The sequence below is a fragment of the Gopherus flavomarginatus genome, chromosome 7 (genome assembly GCF_025201925.1).
Source record: "Gopherus flavomarginatus isolate rGopFla2 chromosome 7, rGopFla2.mat.asm, whole genome shotgun sequence".
Lineage (NCBI taxonomy): Eukaryota > Metazoa > Chordata > Testudines > Testudinidae > Gopherus > Gopherus flavomarginatus.
Genome location: NC_066623.1, coordinates 2,149,231 through 2,164,973, shown reverse-complemented (window position 1 = coordinate 2,164,973; position 15,743 = coordinate 2,149,231). Strand labels below are relative to the sequence as shown.

The window sequence follows — 15,743 nt, the reverse complement described above, 5'->3', positions numbered from 1 at the left end:
GCCAGTAGCCCCGTGTCCATACGTAAACAGGCACAGGGAGAGCTCCCTCAGGCAGCCCCGAACTAAGGCAGCCGATAGTCTGCTGGGATCCAGAGGAGCGGGACGAGCGGTGGTTGTGCTGTATGGGGAGGAAGACAGCACAGACCTCGTGCAGAGGGACCCCTCTGCCCCTTGTGCACCAGGAAGATCATGGCTGGGTTCAGGGTACAGGTCTCTGCCGTGGTGATTGGGAGGGACGTGGGGCCACTGTGGGTTATGGCACAGTGGGGCACCACATGGCCCCAGTGCTGCTGGGGGGAAGTGATGGGATGTTCCCTTCTCTGCTCTGGAGCACAGCATAACCAACCCCAGGCTTTAATTTCATGATTCCGGACACTGCAATCACAGGATTGGGATAAGGATGATAAACGGGGCAGGGGGGATTTTGATTTGCCTGCTGGTGCTTGATCCCTTAGTCGTGACATTTCCCAGATTGTCTCTGAAATCACAAGGGCAGAAACTCACGTTTTTAAAGAAAAGCCGAGACTCCCCATGTGCAGCTGGGTCCAGGAGCTGGGGCTTTCAGAGCAGCAACCATGGCGAGGCTTATCAGGGGAATCACGGGGCACGGCGGGTCAGCAGGCTGGGAGCGGCTGCAAGGGTGAGGCCAGACCCCGGCTGGGGGACCTGCAGGCTCATGTGTGATGGTCTCTGCGATGGAGGGGGCTATTCCTGGCACTGGGCTGAGGAACCCCCCACATCCTGCTGTGTCAGACGGCCTCGAGGACCTGGGCTGGGAACTGTGGCGTTTAGCAGTGGTTTGTGGTAATTTTGAAGATCTTGTACCCAGGGTACAAGGTTGGCAGGTTGTTGGTCTGCTGCACAGGGGGATGAGGGCAGCCGGACCCTGGCCAGAGGGACTCCGCAGTCCCCTGTACATCATTGAGGATACAGATGGATTGTGCAGCTCGTGGGTCTCGGGGGGGGGCGGAGGGGACAAGGTTGGGCAGTGTGAGGTGGTTGTTGGGGAAGGACGCACTCCCCAGTGTGGATCGACATGGCCGCACACACACCCGGTCAAGAAGAAGGACAAGCCCTTTACACCCTGACAAGTGGCCCTGTGACCTGCGTTTGGGTTGTTGATTCTATATCCTCCCATCCCTTCGTGTTCTCCCAGGCAAAGGCTTTTTACTGGGGCTTCGCTCATGGTCTCATGTTCTGCTCCATGGAGAACACGCAGGTCTGGAAGGGAGTCAGCTACACGGCACGTGTCTGGGATTTGTGTGTTAATTTCTCTTGTAGGAAAAGCCATGGCAGGAGGTGATAGAATAATTACCAGTCTGTGGCTCCCTTAATGTCTGTGACTGGCTACTGCACTTTGTGTTCTCGTTAACTCCCGTCTGTAAGCTGGGGCAAGCCTGTGTGAGACACGGGAGAGCAGAGCCCCCCTCCCCCCTCGCCCTGTGGAAAGGGGAAAAAACCACAGAGGTAACAAATTCTGCTGAGTTTGCTTTATTGCACAGGCAGAGTGATAGTCAGTGACGCTGTCAGGAGCCTTGGAAATGGAGGATGAGATGAAAACGTGGCTCCATGCGGGGATCTGCTGGTGGGAACTAGAAGCAAATAGGATTCAGCATCCCGAGGATTCAGCATTCTCCATGTTGTGCAAAGCAAAGACTTCCAAGGTTTTCACTAGGGGAAAAAGAGAGACACACAGAACTGAGGGCTGCAACCCATATGGACAACGAGGGCAAAGCTTCTGTCAAGGCCCCATTATGTCAAATAAGCAGAGCTGCTGACATTAAAAATTAAACTGAGGAAGTCAGCCCAGCCTCTAGAAGATAAAGACAGATGGGTGCAGGCAGGAGCTCGAATTACATCACAGTTGTATTTTCTTTTTTATTAATGGGCCATTTATTCTCTTACTTACTAGACTGCTTTGCAAAAGTAGCATTTGTTGCTGTATGTTTTCCCATCAGTGCCACAGATAGGTTTGTACTCCTCAGTGCAGCTTCCTGGAGGCTTCTTATACTCAGTGCAGAAACCCTACAAAGAACATTAAAATTGCAATTAGTGTTAGTGTCTGCATTTCACAAGTGGCCTGACGCCAACTCCCCCGAGCCAGGCTGGGCACTCTCTGAACACAAGAGGACCCTGAGAGCTCACAGTACCTAATCCTGTCCCTTATCTCCACTGACGTTCTCATTAACTGACTTTCCAATCCCTCTCTCACTGCCAGGAGGAGCCGAGGACGTCTCCCCAGATGTTTCTGAAACCACAGCATATGGTGTGTGAGCGAAGGGGCATCTCCACAGGCAGCTGATGCTCAAATATAAAACTCCTCATGCTCTTGTCACACCATCACCACCTCTGTTCTGTCTCAGTTGCTCCCTGTGTCTCCCCTAGGCCCATCACAGACTGCCCCGTACAATAGCGTATGGAATCCATCACCCTGACCAAATGGCTTACGTCTACTCGGCAGTGAGACACCCCTGGCTAGCTCAGGTCACCTGACTTGGGCTCAGACTGTGCAATTGCTGTGTAGACATTCGGGCTTGGGCTGGAGCCTGAGCTTTGCTACCCCATGAGGGGGGAGGGTCCCAGATCCCGAACACCTACATAGCCATTTTTAGCCCTGCAGCCCAAGCCCCAAGCTTGAGTCAGCTGATCCGGTCCAGCCATCCCAGGCCCTGGCTCTTTTGTTCCATTGTAGACGTACCCATAGGTTCTCAGCCCCAGAGATACACTCTCCCCTGGCTAGGGCACAGGGTAGAGTCTGATCCTGCTTTGAGTCATGAGTTCTAGCATGTTTCTAACCCAGAGATCGTGGTATCTGTGATGCTGAAAAATAGAGACTGGGGAAAGTGACTATTAACGAACAGAGAGAGTTTGACTTACCTTACCAGCCTGGCCAGCAGCATCTGGAACAAAACCCAGACAAAAAAGACACAATGAAGGGAAATGCTGGAGTCAGTTAAGAACATTCATTCCTGTGTAGGACAATGCATGCAGCTTCCTAACCAGCAGGAAGTATTAGCAAGAAGTGTCATGCTTACCACAGTCCTGACAATACATCCCAGAATGATGTTCTCTTTTTTTGCAACAGTGTTACACTGTTGAGTCATATTTAGCTTGTGATCCACTATGACCCCCAGATCCCTTTCCACAGTGCTCCTTCCTAGGCAGTCATTTCCCATTTTGTATGTGTGCAACTGATTGTTCCTTCCTATGTGGAGCACTTTGCATTTGTCCTTATTGAATTTCATCCTATGTACTTCAGACCATTTCTCCAGTTTGTCCAGATCGTTTTGAATTTTCATCCTATCCTCCAAGGCACTTGCAACCCTTCCCACCTTGGAATTGTCTGCAAACTTTATAAGTCTTCCCTCTATGCCATTATTGAAATCATTGCTGAAGATACTGAGCAGAACCAGACCCAGGACCAATCCCTGCGGGACCCCACTCAATTTGCCCTTCCAGCATGACTGTGAACCACTGATAACTACTCTCTTAGAACAATTTTCCAACCAGTTATGAACCCACATTATAGTAGCTCCATCTAGGTTGTATTTCCCTAGTTTGTTTATGAGAAGGTCATGCAAGACAGTATCTAAAGCCTTACTAAAGTCAAAATATACCATGTCTACCGCTTGCCCCCATCCACAAGGCTTGTTACCCTGTCACAGAAACCTATCAGGTTGGTTTGACATGATTTGTTCTTGACAAATCCATGCTGACTGTTATTTATCACCTTATCATCTGCTAGGTGTTGGCAAATTGATTGCTTAATTATTTCCTTCATTATCTTTCTGGATACTGATGTTAAGCTAACTGATCTGTAATTCCTCGGTTGTCTTAAGCCACCCATCATAAAACAACACCACATGTTGGCCTCACCTTTAGCTTTTGAAACGCAGGCCCCTGCCACTTCAGTCTAAGGACTCTTAGATGCCTGCTCTAATAATATCCTGATGTTCTTTCAAAGGTCAACCCAGCCATCAGAGGCCAAAAAATGTTCATTGACATCAGTGGAAGCAGGATTAGACCCAAAACTATTCATAACAAAAATGGTTAATGGCTTTGCTTTAAAAAGCCTGCTACGGAGTAGTGCATTTCAGCAGTATTTCATACCACAGCCACCTTTCTACCATTCATTTATCCTGGGCTGCTCTGGTGCTGGGCTCCGACACTGGACTCCACTTCAGGTATCTTTGTTGTTCCCTGATCTCTCTTTAAATTTGAGGGGTTTCCTGGCCCTGCTTCCTGGCCCTGCTCATTAGTGGCTCTATTGGGAAACATGTGATCTGGATCTTCAGCAGTCACACTGCAAAGAGGCAGCCTAGCACAATATAGGTTGCACTGTGCCTCATTGCCTTTGGGAGCAGCCTGCTTTGTCACTCTCTGGTTTTTGGGTTCTTGTACATTTGGGTTTTGGATTCTAAGATATAAATTCATATTACATTGCAAGCTTCCAGAAAGAGAAACTTATATTTTTATCAAACATCTGTTTGGATGCTGTGAACATAACACTGCACACTCCGCCATGTACCCCATCAAGGCTGTCTGGTTCATTCATTGACACTGTCTGAAAAATTTCAAAAAAACTAAATGTGTTTCAGTAGCTGTTTTGCAGGATATGTGACCTCACCAACAGCCAAAAACCCTAGGCAGCTATCTCCTATCTCTCTCCTTTATATGAGTGTGTCTTCAAAATTAAGTCAGAGCAAAGAATTGCATCAACAATTTCTCCAGTGTAATGAGATGTTTCGTTCTGAACATCTGTCTCTGTCTTTTAATGAAACTGTATCCTGTTCACTAAGATATCAACCCCTCACATGAAGATTATCTGAATTAATGAGATATGGATAACAAGGTCATTCAGACTACAAAGTAAGGATTAAAAAAAAAGTATTTGGAAAGGATCTAAACCCTCCTGTTTTCTACTTTGGCAATGCTGTACTTCTTGTCATGCTAATTAAGTATCATTGAATTGAATTAATTCAGGGCATAAAGCAACTCCTAAGTAACAGAAGTTAAAAAGAAACTTTTCCTGAGGACAGCTTTTCACAGCTTCTCTTTCAGCCAGAACCATAGATGAGAAGAAATTAAAAAAGAACGGGGAGTCCATGGATGTTTGGTTTCTAGGGGCTGTGACTCTTTTCAGCTGCCTCAGTTTCTGGCAGTCAGTGACATCCCATCCCAGAGACAACCCCGGGAACAGCCCTTCCAAGCTCTGGGATCCGTGCAGGGAGGTTAGAGCTCCTGGAATCAACCCCTGTGGGGATGTGCGAACCCCTGTATAGATCAGAGTGAGACTGGCCCCAACCTTTTGGGAGGGCAGAGGTATTTGGGCAGGTCTCAGCACAGGCTACAGCCAAAATGACTCACCCGAGTAGAAGCAGCAAAGCGCCAGAGAGAAGAGCAGGACGGCCCCTGTTATCTTCATGGCGGAGGTGTCTGTCTGGTCTGCACTGGGCTCTTGGTGCTCTGCTCCCTCAGTAAACCCACAGACAGAGCCCCACTATATATAGGGTGTCGGAGAACCCACCTTCATTGTGACATCATCCTAAATAGTCATTCACAATTCCAGCAACTGGACGCAAAGCTCTCAAGGGGAATGCCAAGCTGTGAACAATTTTTCCTCCTCAATAAGATTCCAGGATAAGTTGGAGGAGGTTACAAGTCACACCCTCGATCTGGTGAATGATTGAGCAGTTATATGGCCTGAATGCTCACCATGGGGCACATGGGCACCCAAACCTGGATATTCCTGATTGTCATGACTGCAAGTGCAGAACATATTGGTCATGCTGCACGTTAACAGCACTGACCCAAGGAAGCACCTGACATTTACCGTGTTACCAGCCTCTTTCGGCCAGACTCTGCAGTGGGTCCCAGCAGCAGGGGGTAAAGCTGACCGTAAGCGACTGCCATGCTGTCCTGATCTTGAAACTGTTCTGCCCTCAGTCAGTGCCTGGCTTAGCTTAGAGGAGCAAGAGGGAAGGTCTAACTCATTCCACTGGCCTGTGACCCCAAGCAGCCGTTTCCAAAGTCGTGAGATTCCAGGATCTTGGTTCTGTCCCTTTCCCCAGCTGTGCGCCCTGTGGCAGCTGCAGTGCTGGGGGACCCAGGAGTTGATTTGGCAGCTGGAGATCCCCGAGCACAGGGGAGATTTTACTGTGCCCAGCGAATCCATTGTTAAGGCGGCTTTGCGATGGTGCCGCGCCTTTAAGCTGCCAGAACTCAGGGGAGGCTCTGACTCTGTGCCCAGCTCCCTGCTCAGCCAGACGTGAGAAAATCCCATCAGCATCTTCTCTCGAGCCAGCCGGCTTTCGGGAGATGCTCTTGCCTTTGGGTCTGCACCTCCTGAGCAACCCAGCGACTCAGCCCTGTGCTCCAGTCTGCTGGGCCACTTTGTGGGACAGGTGTAGCCCAGTGTTGACTTAGGGCCCAGCCCTGAATGGTGCTGGGCAACCTCGCATGCAGCTGAGAGCTATTTAGGACGAAACCAACCATACTACTATGAATGACTACATCTCCCTGAACTGATCCTGTTCACCTTCACCATGGCAGCATGAATGCTACCTTAAAGGTTGGGACTTACCAGCTGGGGCTATCTGAGTCCCCCAGTGCAAGTGGAAGGACATGACCAGAGATTTTTTTTCAGCATTTTCCAGTCCAATGTTCTATCTTTCCATGTTGATGCCCCTTGAGTCCTCAGTGTCCAGCAACCCAATGGATAGCAATTCTTTGGAGATGAAAGTGTCTTTTGCATGTAATTCCTCCTCTCTGTATGTTGTAGTTTGACTGCACAACTTCCTTTCCTCAGAGTTGGGAGGAGACATACTTTGGGTGTCAAAGTTTGTGTTCACACCATCCTAGAGGTGGTATAGGAACTGTAGAGAGATCTTAACATCACTCTCTTCCAGGAATTGAAGCAGGGCTTCCTAGGAGATGCTGAGGTACCAGCAGTGTGTCTGTGCACATGGCACAACTACCAGTAGTTCTTGGGGCATAAATCTTGAAGAATGGGGAGGGAATTCCTGCTTGTCTCCCATTAGAAGCTCAAGACCCAGTGGACTCCAATACCATGGTGATGGGCAGGAAGCAAATGCCTAGGCTTGATAGACAGATGGACAGATAGAGAGACAATTTTTCCGGGAAAAAAATCAAGATGGTGTCCAGAACAGAAGGCGAAAGAGGAAGAGTTCATCATGGTGAGTAACTGGTGGCTCTTAGACACCCCATATAACCTGCCGCTTTGCATCGGAGGCTACAGATGATGGTCTCTTGGTGATATGGAACTAGTTGGGAGAGCTCCTCCACACATGGTGTCTCCATCAGTACAGCAAGTTGAAGGATGTTCTTGTGAGCTGCCCTGCTTGCTTATTTCCAGCCAAGAGGAGCAAGGGAGGGCAGCTGGTGGTTAAGTACTAGCATAGCAGATGCTTCCTGTACTCAAGATTCTTGCCTTCACAGAGGCCAAATTGTAAAGCCATTGTAGACACTGTCATGTCAAAATGTGCATGGCATCAAGATGGAGCTGTGTGCCATCTCAGCTTTTGGCCATGTGATGGAGCCTTGCATGCTTGACGGTATCGGGCAGCTCCTCAAAATGTGCAGGACCTCTGGATTTGAGCCTCTGTTTTGATGTGTATGACAAACCTATTAAAGTATGTCCTGCCTTGACTCCCTCGGGGTACATTTTGACAGACACAGGAAGCCTGTCCAAATATGTCCTGCTCTGGTTTTCACTCTCCGCTCCAACAGGGCAGAGTCGGGTGCATTTACTGAGCCAGAGATCTTCGGCTTCAATTGCCCTTGCCGAGGACATTTGGAAATTAGGAGAAAACATGGAAGAGATTTGTGCTGTTTCAATGAATCCATAAAAGCAGAACCGGCTGCCTGTGAAGGCTGGACGAGACATCAATGTGCCTCACACGCTTTTTAAAATGAGGAAATGGAAAGTGAGGGCAAGCAACACACCCCTCTCCCCACTCCTCTACCCAGCGACACAGGCCTCACTGCGAGCATCAACACCATGGGCCCCAGAGAATGTAGCCCAACCATCCCTTCTTTACAGCTCCGCCCTGCTCAAAGATCTTCTGAGACACAACACAAACATTTCCCGGCTAGCAAAACCCATTCCCTGTGCCCTTTGCTGTGCCTTGGGTTCAGATGAACTCAAGAGAACATTACAGGTGAGGTGTATGACAAAACACTGTTGTATTCCTCTTCTTAACAGCTCTAAAAGGCATTCACATGCTGCCCCAGAGAACGGAAGGAGCCAGCATTAACTGCTTTCTCTGCTGGCTAACAAGGACACAGAAAGACTCAAGTTCTGTTGAATAAGGTTCTTCTTTCTAAAACCCTACCTGCCCTTACCCTGCGTCAGAGAGCCGGCATCCAGATAAATTCTTGGTTCCATGGTGTGGACAAATTGTCTGGGGTCTGGATGAGAGGGGCTTCCTGGGGGTTTCACTTCCATCTCCCACCGCTCCCATATCTCAGCTCATGGCACTATCCCCTGCACTGGTGCCTTGTGCTTGAGTAAGTGGGAAATGCCTGTGGAAACAGACAGCAAAGTGCAGAGGGAGGACCAAGGCCTGACTGAGACCTCAGTTCCCAACGTACTGCGTGCACCCCTGCACATGCTCGCTCCTTGTGGTTAGAGTGCTTTGGTCATGCTCAGTAGAAAAATGGGCATGTTTTCCTGCAGTGCACGTTTTTGTCATGATGCCTCCTCTCCTAGCCTGTTCTGCTCTGGGGAAGTTTTTATAAACTTTGGGAAAAGTTCCCCTACCATGGGAGACCATTTCAGCAAAGGTTAAGAGCATTCTTGGCTCCATTAGCAGCAATAATTACATTTCAAGGAAGACAAGCAAACCCCAACTTTTAAAAGGCACCAGATTCAATTAAAAACCCTGCCAGAGTTTCCCATCAAAGGCGAGGAGAGATGTGTGACACTGGGTAATCCAGCCAAACTCCAGGGGTGTGGTGCTTTGCTGCTCCTCACGCTGTCATCCCTCTGGCAACCACATCCACACCTCTGCCTCTGATAATAGCGTCCTGGGGTCTGCACTGACTCATGCTCCTTCTAGCAGTGACTTCATTTCTACTGTGCCTAAATGCTAAGCAAAGGAGCAGGAACGCACTGAGGCGGAGAAGGGAGGGGTTAAGGCTCCTGGTCTCCTCTGCTTTTCCCCGCCTTCAGCAGAGGGGAAGCCACATCCTGCTATCTCAGGCAGAGACAATGGCTGAGTGTCATACCGTGTATCTTTGCTGATCCCCAGAACTCAGTCTGTAGTGCAATGCAGCGGGAAGTTCCTTCACCTGTTCTCCAGCAGGCTCACTCACTGTCCCCATCTCATCCTCATCCTCCGACTGATTCCTTCAACCCTTCCCACAGAACCAAGGAGACGGCGCTGGAAAAGACTCCTTCTGTAGCTTCTGCAGAGGCTGGAAGAGTTGCGACCGTGATGAATTCCTCATTAGAACAGAAAGAGCCAAGCCTGTCCCAACTAGCAGACTTCACAGAAACAATGGACACATTTCAGGAGCCCATTGAACTCTGCCCTGCCTACTTAGCTGAGTGGAAATCAGGGGTCGGGGGAGAAAAGCTCCAAAGAGATTTGGATGGGGGTAACACTGATTTGGGTTGGTGATGTGAAATGGCTAGACAGAAAAACACATGGAATATATGTAAACAGCTAACCTGGTATCATTTGTCATTTCTTTTTTTCAAATAAGTCATTCAGTGTGTCAGTATATTATACTCCATTGGAACGATGATCAGAGCGGAGATGGGGGTGATGTTATGCTGGAAGATGTTAATAGCAGCCATCAATCACAGAGCTGGTTAAAACCAGTGGGTGTGCTAACCACGCTTCTTTCAGGTTCCATGGAAGGAGCAATTAAGCCCCTTGAGGCCATGAAATAGTAGGAGGCCGCTGCCCAAGGCACTGGGCCACATGGCAAGATCTGATCAGTGCTAAGCCATGTGGGTTGAGGGGTTTCCCTATGACTGGTTGCAAATGCAGGGGCGAGGGGATGGATTGGTTGTAGCTCTGTGTATGTGTGAGACAGAAAAACAGAAGCCAGCGAGGGAAGCAGTATTGAGAATGGCTCTGAGTGGAAGCAGACGACAGAGCTCCTTAGGGTACACGGCTGGATGGAGGGGCAGGCTTGGAAAGTGAACAAGGAATCTTCCTGTTGCTGTTTGTTTCTACTGAGCTAATAAGGACTCTGTAGATTAAAAACAAACAGGATCGCACCAAAGAAATAGCTGACTAATATAATCAATTTCTCCACCTAAACAGAAACAACCTGCCAAGGCCCCAAATATTGGTTAACCACTCAGATCATAAAGGAAGCGGTAAATTCTGAGACAGCAGAAATCCAGCATCTCTTGAAAGGTCAATGAGTCTGAGAAGAATCTGGATCAGTGCTTTTCCATCTGTGGTCTGTGAACCCCTGGGGATTGGCAGACTATGTCTAAGGTTAGCAAAGGGGTCCTCACCCCAATTTGAAAATTTTTAGGGGTCAGCAAAAGAAAAAAGGTTGAAAACCACTGCTCTAGATCAGTATCATCAGAAGGGCGAATAGGTGTGGATGTTCGAAAGGGAAAGAGAGAGAGAGAAAGTTTTGTAAACAGAGAACAGGGAGCAGTGACTCACCATGGCACATTTCACTGAGTCTGGGAAGCCAGACAAAAGTTGGGTGTTGCCTGTCTCCTTTGAAATATAATGATTCCTATTCAGAGGAGATGAGCTGCCGCTCAAATCTTTGCTGGGAGATTGTATGATGACAGGGAAGCATGTCTAATATTTATAAAAACATACTCAAAGCCGAGGAGGAGATTTATCCCAGAATATAGCCCCATTGCCTGTGGGAAGATGCCTTTGGAATCATTTATAATGATATGGCAGGAGCAAATGGAATATTGCCATTAGGAGTGAGGTCAGGCAAACCTCCAGAGGCTCGTGGGGATGAGATTAGGACTGGTTGGGAATTTTTAAATTAAATATATTTTTTTAATTGGAAAATGCCAATTTGTCAAAAACAAATTTTTTCAGGGGAAAGGGGCAGTGTAGATGAATTCTCTAACTTGAAAAAAATGTTGAAAAACTAACAGGTTTTGAAATTGCTTAAAAACACACCAGTTAGACACGCTCTAACTGAAACCAGTGGAGGCTCATGCTTAGCATGTGTGAATTGCCGAACCCTATGGTCCAAAGTGAATCACCCTGGCCAGCGTCTCTGCCCTCAACTAAGTGTAAATGTTTGAGATTGATGCCTCTAAATATAGAACAAATAAAGCAGAGATCAAACTCTGTGCTGTCTGCCAGAGCTTCTCACAAAGGGTCACTTCCTAAAAAAAAGTGACAATGTAACTGTAGTTCTTCAAAGACTAAAAACTTGCTCACTCCCTAAGAAAAGAACATGCAAGTCTACGTGTAGTGTCCTTTTGAAACCACCAGACGTATAAAGTGAGACATGGTCTAGCGGCAAGAACACAGAGCTCCTGAGTTCAAATCAGGCTCTTCCACTCATGCACTGTGTGCCCTTGGATGAGTCACTTCTTTCTGTCTCAGTTTCCCCATTTGTGTAACAGGGACAACAGTAACCCACCGATCTAACATGGATGCTTTGAGAGTGCTTTAGCTAGTGCTTGGAACGTAGAAAAATGCTAATCAATATCAGTGTCATGGGGTCAAATTCATCCCATGTATATGCTGCATTTACCCCAGGTATAATTCAACCCATGCCCAAATCTAATACCTGCAGAGCAATGGGAAGTGAGCAATATCTGTTCTGGTAGGTTGTCTGGTGGCACATTACAGTGAGAAAACTCAGAGAGGCACTCAACAAAATTCACCTTCTGTGCTCTCTGCAGCCGGGGATTGGAAAACACCAGCTGCTGGTGACCAGTTAGAAGAGATGGACTGGTACCAGCCAGCTGATAGATATCACAATGGGACATGTTCCCCACTTTCTGTGATGTGTCAGAGTTAACACGCAATAGGGAACCTGCCATATTCCTGCAAGCAGGGAGGAGAGTGGATGTGTGTGTAGAACAGAGCTTCACGGAATCACAAACCACCACACCCCAGTTCCCTCAGCTTCTTTTAGTGCTGTAGATTTTCACCATCCATCCCACCTACTTGAGGTTAATTGAGCCCTGGGGTAACCAGGTGTGTCTTTAATGCTGCACTCACACCAGGAATCAGTCTGGCCCATAATGAGTCTAAACGCTGCTTAACTAAATAGGGAATGGTGTTAAGTGATAAGATCAACCACTTAGGGTAACCCACACTTACAATCACCTCCTGTCACCTGTGGGACTCTGGTGCAATCCCAGACCCTGCAAGATTGCCTATTAACGCCCACTGGATGCCTGACATGGATTTGGCCAGAGGCAGGCTTCCCCAGCTGTGCAAACTGCATTGCAATCACTCTGGAAAGCTGCCAAAAAGCTTCAGGGGCAGGGAGTCTTTCCAAACATGGAGAATGTTCAGTCAAGTTGCTGAACATTGAGCTAGGACTGGAAAGTTAGTGCTTATTTGCTTTTATTTGTTTTTCTCATGTTCTCAAACTTGCTTACAGCAAAGTAAAAGTTTGAGCACATCAGTAGCACACAAGGGAAAGCTATCTGAATGATCCTGTGTTAAGTAAGCCCTAGTTATAGTGGGCAACCATTTTGGAGACCCTCATGATGAGTGTCAACAAAAATCCTAGGCTAAAATGTGTTTTCCTGCTTTACCTCACTAACTATACTTCTAGGGAAAGTCCATCCCATAATTTCTTCCTTCTACTCTAACAAACATGGCATGCATGATGTTCATTTACATTTATTGCTGCTCTGAGATTCATTTTGGCTTTTAAAAATTGCACTAACAAGAGCCAAATACAGAATAATTATCAAATTCCAAAGCATACTAGAACAAGGTTCTCTGTGTGGTGCAACCGGATATTCCAGCCTGAAAGATATGCTTGTGCGGGAGGAGAGAATGCACAGATATTTCTGGGAAGGGATCTCATTAGGAGATGTTAATGTCAGTGGTACAATAGAGCATACAGCATTTGAACTTAGGATCCCCCTAAGTGCACCTTGGCTGGCTGTCTATCTGGAGGCATATAAAGGGTGAGGCTTATTTGAGAGGAGTTGGCAAATTTGGGAAGAACCCATTACAGTGAGTTGGAAAAGTCTGGCAAGTTTAAACACAGTTTCTGGGACAAAATACTGTCGATCTGCTTACATTTGGGTTTGCTGGCTTTGCTTGACATATCAGGATCACTGCAGTCACTGGCTGGATGCTTAAGACTGCGTGAAATGGCAAAGTCTATACAAATCTCAGAGCAGATGGGACTTGCCATAAAACAAGCTGCCATTCGATGTGCTGAGTGTATTGCCAAAAAAAATCATCTTTGTTCTGAATTGTAACAGCGATGCCCGAACAGAAGGAATATTGTCAGAGTGAGTGTTATGGACAAGCAGCCAGCAAGTTATGGACAGCAAGTCAGTCAGATTGCATCCTGCTAAATGTCCCAAAGGTTTGGATGCTTATCTGAATTAGGGGCTCAAAAAGTGGTGTGATAGTGGAAAATGATTGCTGCCAGCGTCTCTTTCTTCTATCACTGAACAAGGCACGGTGAGTAAAGAGATTACCCTGACAGCCACTGTCTCCTTCTGCTTCCCTGGCAAGCTTCTGCCCAGAACCAGCCCTAGCACCTTCCTGCCTTCCCACTACAGATTTAAAGGAACAGCAGCACACATATCCCTCCCTTCCCCCAGCTTGTTTACCTCTTTGTAGTAAAGAGGTTCCTAATCTTGCCCAAGGTACAAAGCTGTCCGCTCCCTGTCCCTGGCCTAATGAGTTGCATATACCACCCAAAGCTGTGCCAACCCCTTCTTGCAGCTGTAAATGGGTGCTGTCCCAGAGTAGCCCCTCATGGCATGGGACAGTCCTGCAGGCATCCTGCCTCAGTTTCCCACCATTCCAAAAATAATCCACCTACATCCAGAGTCTTTAAGAACAATAGTTCCCCTCTTTCAGGGACGAGCTTATTCTGATTAACTAGCTCCCCTGTTAAATTCAGGGTTTCACAGCCCTCCATCTTGGGTTATGCCCTAGCTGAGTTGTTCTTCCTGAGAGAGAAAAGGGGCTCAGCAGCTGCCTCCTTTAATAAGCTTAGAACCTCTTTCTGAGTTACCTTTCCCCCACCGTTAGCTCCTCAGCTGCTTGATTCTACCCAGCTGAGTGTAACAGCCCCAAGCACCTGTCTGCACTGCCAAGGGAGGGGAGCTTTGCCCTCTCTCCCTACAAGGCTTTTGGTCCCAGATTTTCAAAAGCATAAAGGCCCCTAACTCCCACCAAAATTCCCACGAGGCTCTTGCCCATAGACTCATGGACTTTAAGGTCAGAAAGGACCATTATGATCATCTAGACTGACCTCCTGCACAATGCAGGACACAGAATCTCACCCCCTACTCCTGTATCAGACCTGTGTCTGAGCCACTGAAGTCCTCAAATCATGGTTTAAAGACTTCAAAGTGCAGAGAATCTTTCAGCAAGTGACCCGTGCCCCACACTGCAGAGGAAGGCGAAAAACCCCCAGGGCTTCTGCCAATCTGCCCTGGAGGAAAATTCCTTCCCAGCCCCAGATATGGTGATCAGCTAAACCCTGAGCACGTGGGCAATTAATGCCCAGATTTTGGCCCCACTGTGATCCACAACCCCCTACTCAGCCGTTGCCTACTTTTGCAGGTGCCTAAACTCATGGGGCACCTCTATTTCCCTAGGCACCTATGTTTCTGTGCCTGGGCACATCCTGCAGCCTCAGACAGGTGCCTGTGCCCCTATGTCCTGCCTAGCCCCTGGTGTGATCCCCGAGCTGTGGGGAGGCCTGTCTCCCTTGTGGGGCATGGCTCAGCATGCCTAACTCCATACAAAACAGCTGGGGTGAAGGGGACCTCCCTCGTAACCGCTAGCCCAGGTGTGAGGGTCTCACCTGGGATGTGGGGGAAACAAGCTGAACTGCAGGGGGTTCCCACTTTTGAGATAGGCCCTTAGTCTCTGGACTATGGTCTGGTCTTATGTGAGGGTGTCTCAGTCTCCCCTGTTTAAGTTGCTCCACTTTGCGTTAACTATGAATTGGACCAGAGTGAGAGAGACTGACCCTGTAGTTAGCACCTGCCCTGGCCTGAGAAGTGGGGAACCCCGGTTCAAATCCCTTTTGCTCATCAAGCAGTGGAGGCAATTGAGCCAAGGTCTCTCTCTCTCTCGTTACCATTGTATCTGCTAACAATCTTCAGTGGTAAGACAAGACACCCCTGGTACAGATGGGGAACCGAGCCACAAAGTGACTTGGCCAAGGTCACACAGAGAATATGTGGCAAAGTTGAGAATTATTAACACCTGTCCAGCTGGGTCCTAGACACTGATGTAGGACTTAATCAACTGGTGCTACAGCCCTGGGCGTGGTTCCTGCTCTGTTTTTGATGGACTTGTCATTTCTTCTCGGGAAAAGGAAATATGATGCTGTAGTACAGTACTCTCCCATAAATTGGGCCCCCTGGTGCACATTGCTAGTATTACACACTCTAGTCTCAGGCACTGTCTCACTTCAGCTCTTCTGTGTTTGTGATGGAAAAAGGAAACAGTCAAAAATTCTGCTGAGTTTACTTTATTGGACAAGCAAATTGGAGACACTCTCGTCACCGGCAGCTCCTGGGGAAGGGCGTGTGGAGACCGTGGCTGGGA

At 48.0% G+C, this 15,743-nt stretch overlaps 1 protein-coding gene across 1 annotated transcript; it reads right to left on the bottom strand.

Moving 5' to 3' along the window:
• Positions 1-1,625: 1,625 nt before the first annotated feature.
• On the bottom strand, positions 1,626-5,425 carry LOC127054932 (ovomucoid-like). Its single transcript, XM_050961346.1, has 4 exons — positions 5,368-5,425; positions 2,878-2,900; positions 1,910-2,025; positions 1,626-1,671 (listed from the first exon to the last, which is right to left on the bottom strand). The coding sequence occupies exons 1-4, from the start codon at positions 5,423-5,425 to the stop codon at positions 1,626-1,628; spliced, it is 243 nt and encodes an 80-aa protein (XP_050817303.1).
• Positions 5,426-15,743: the final 10,318 nt, after the last annotated feature.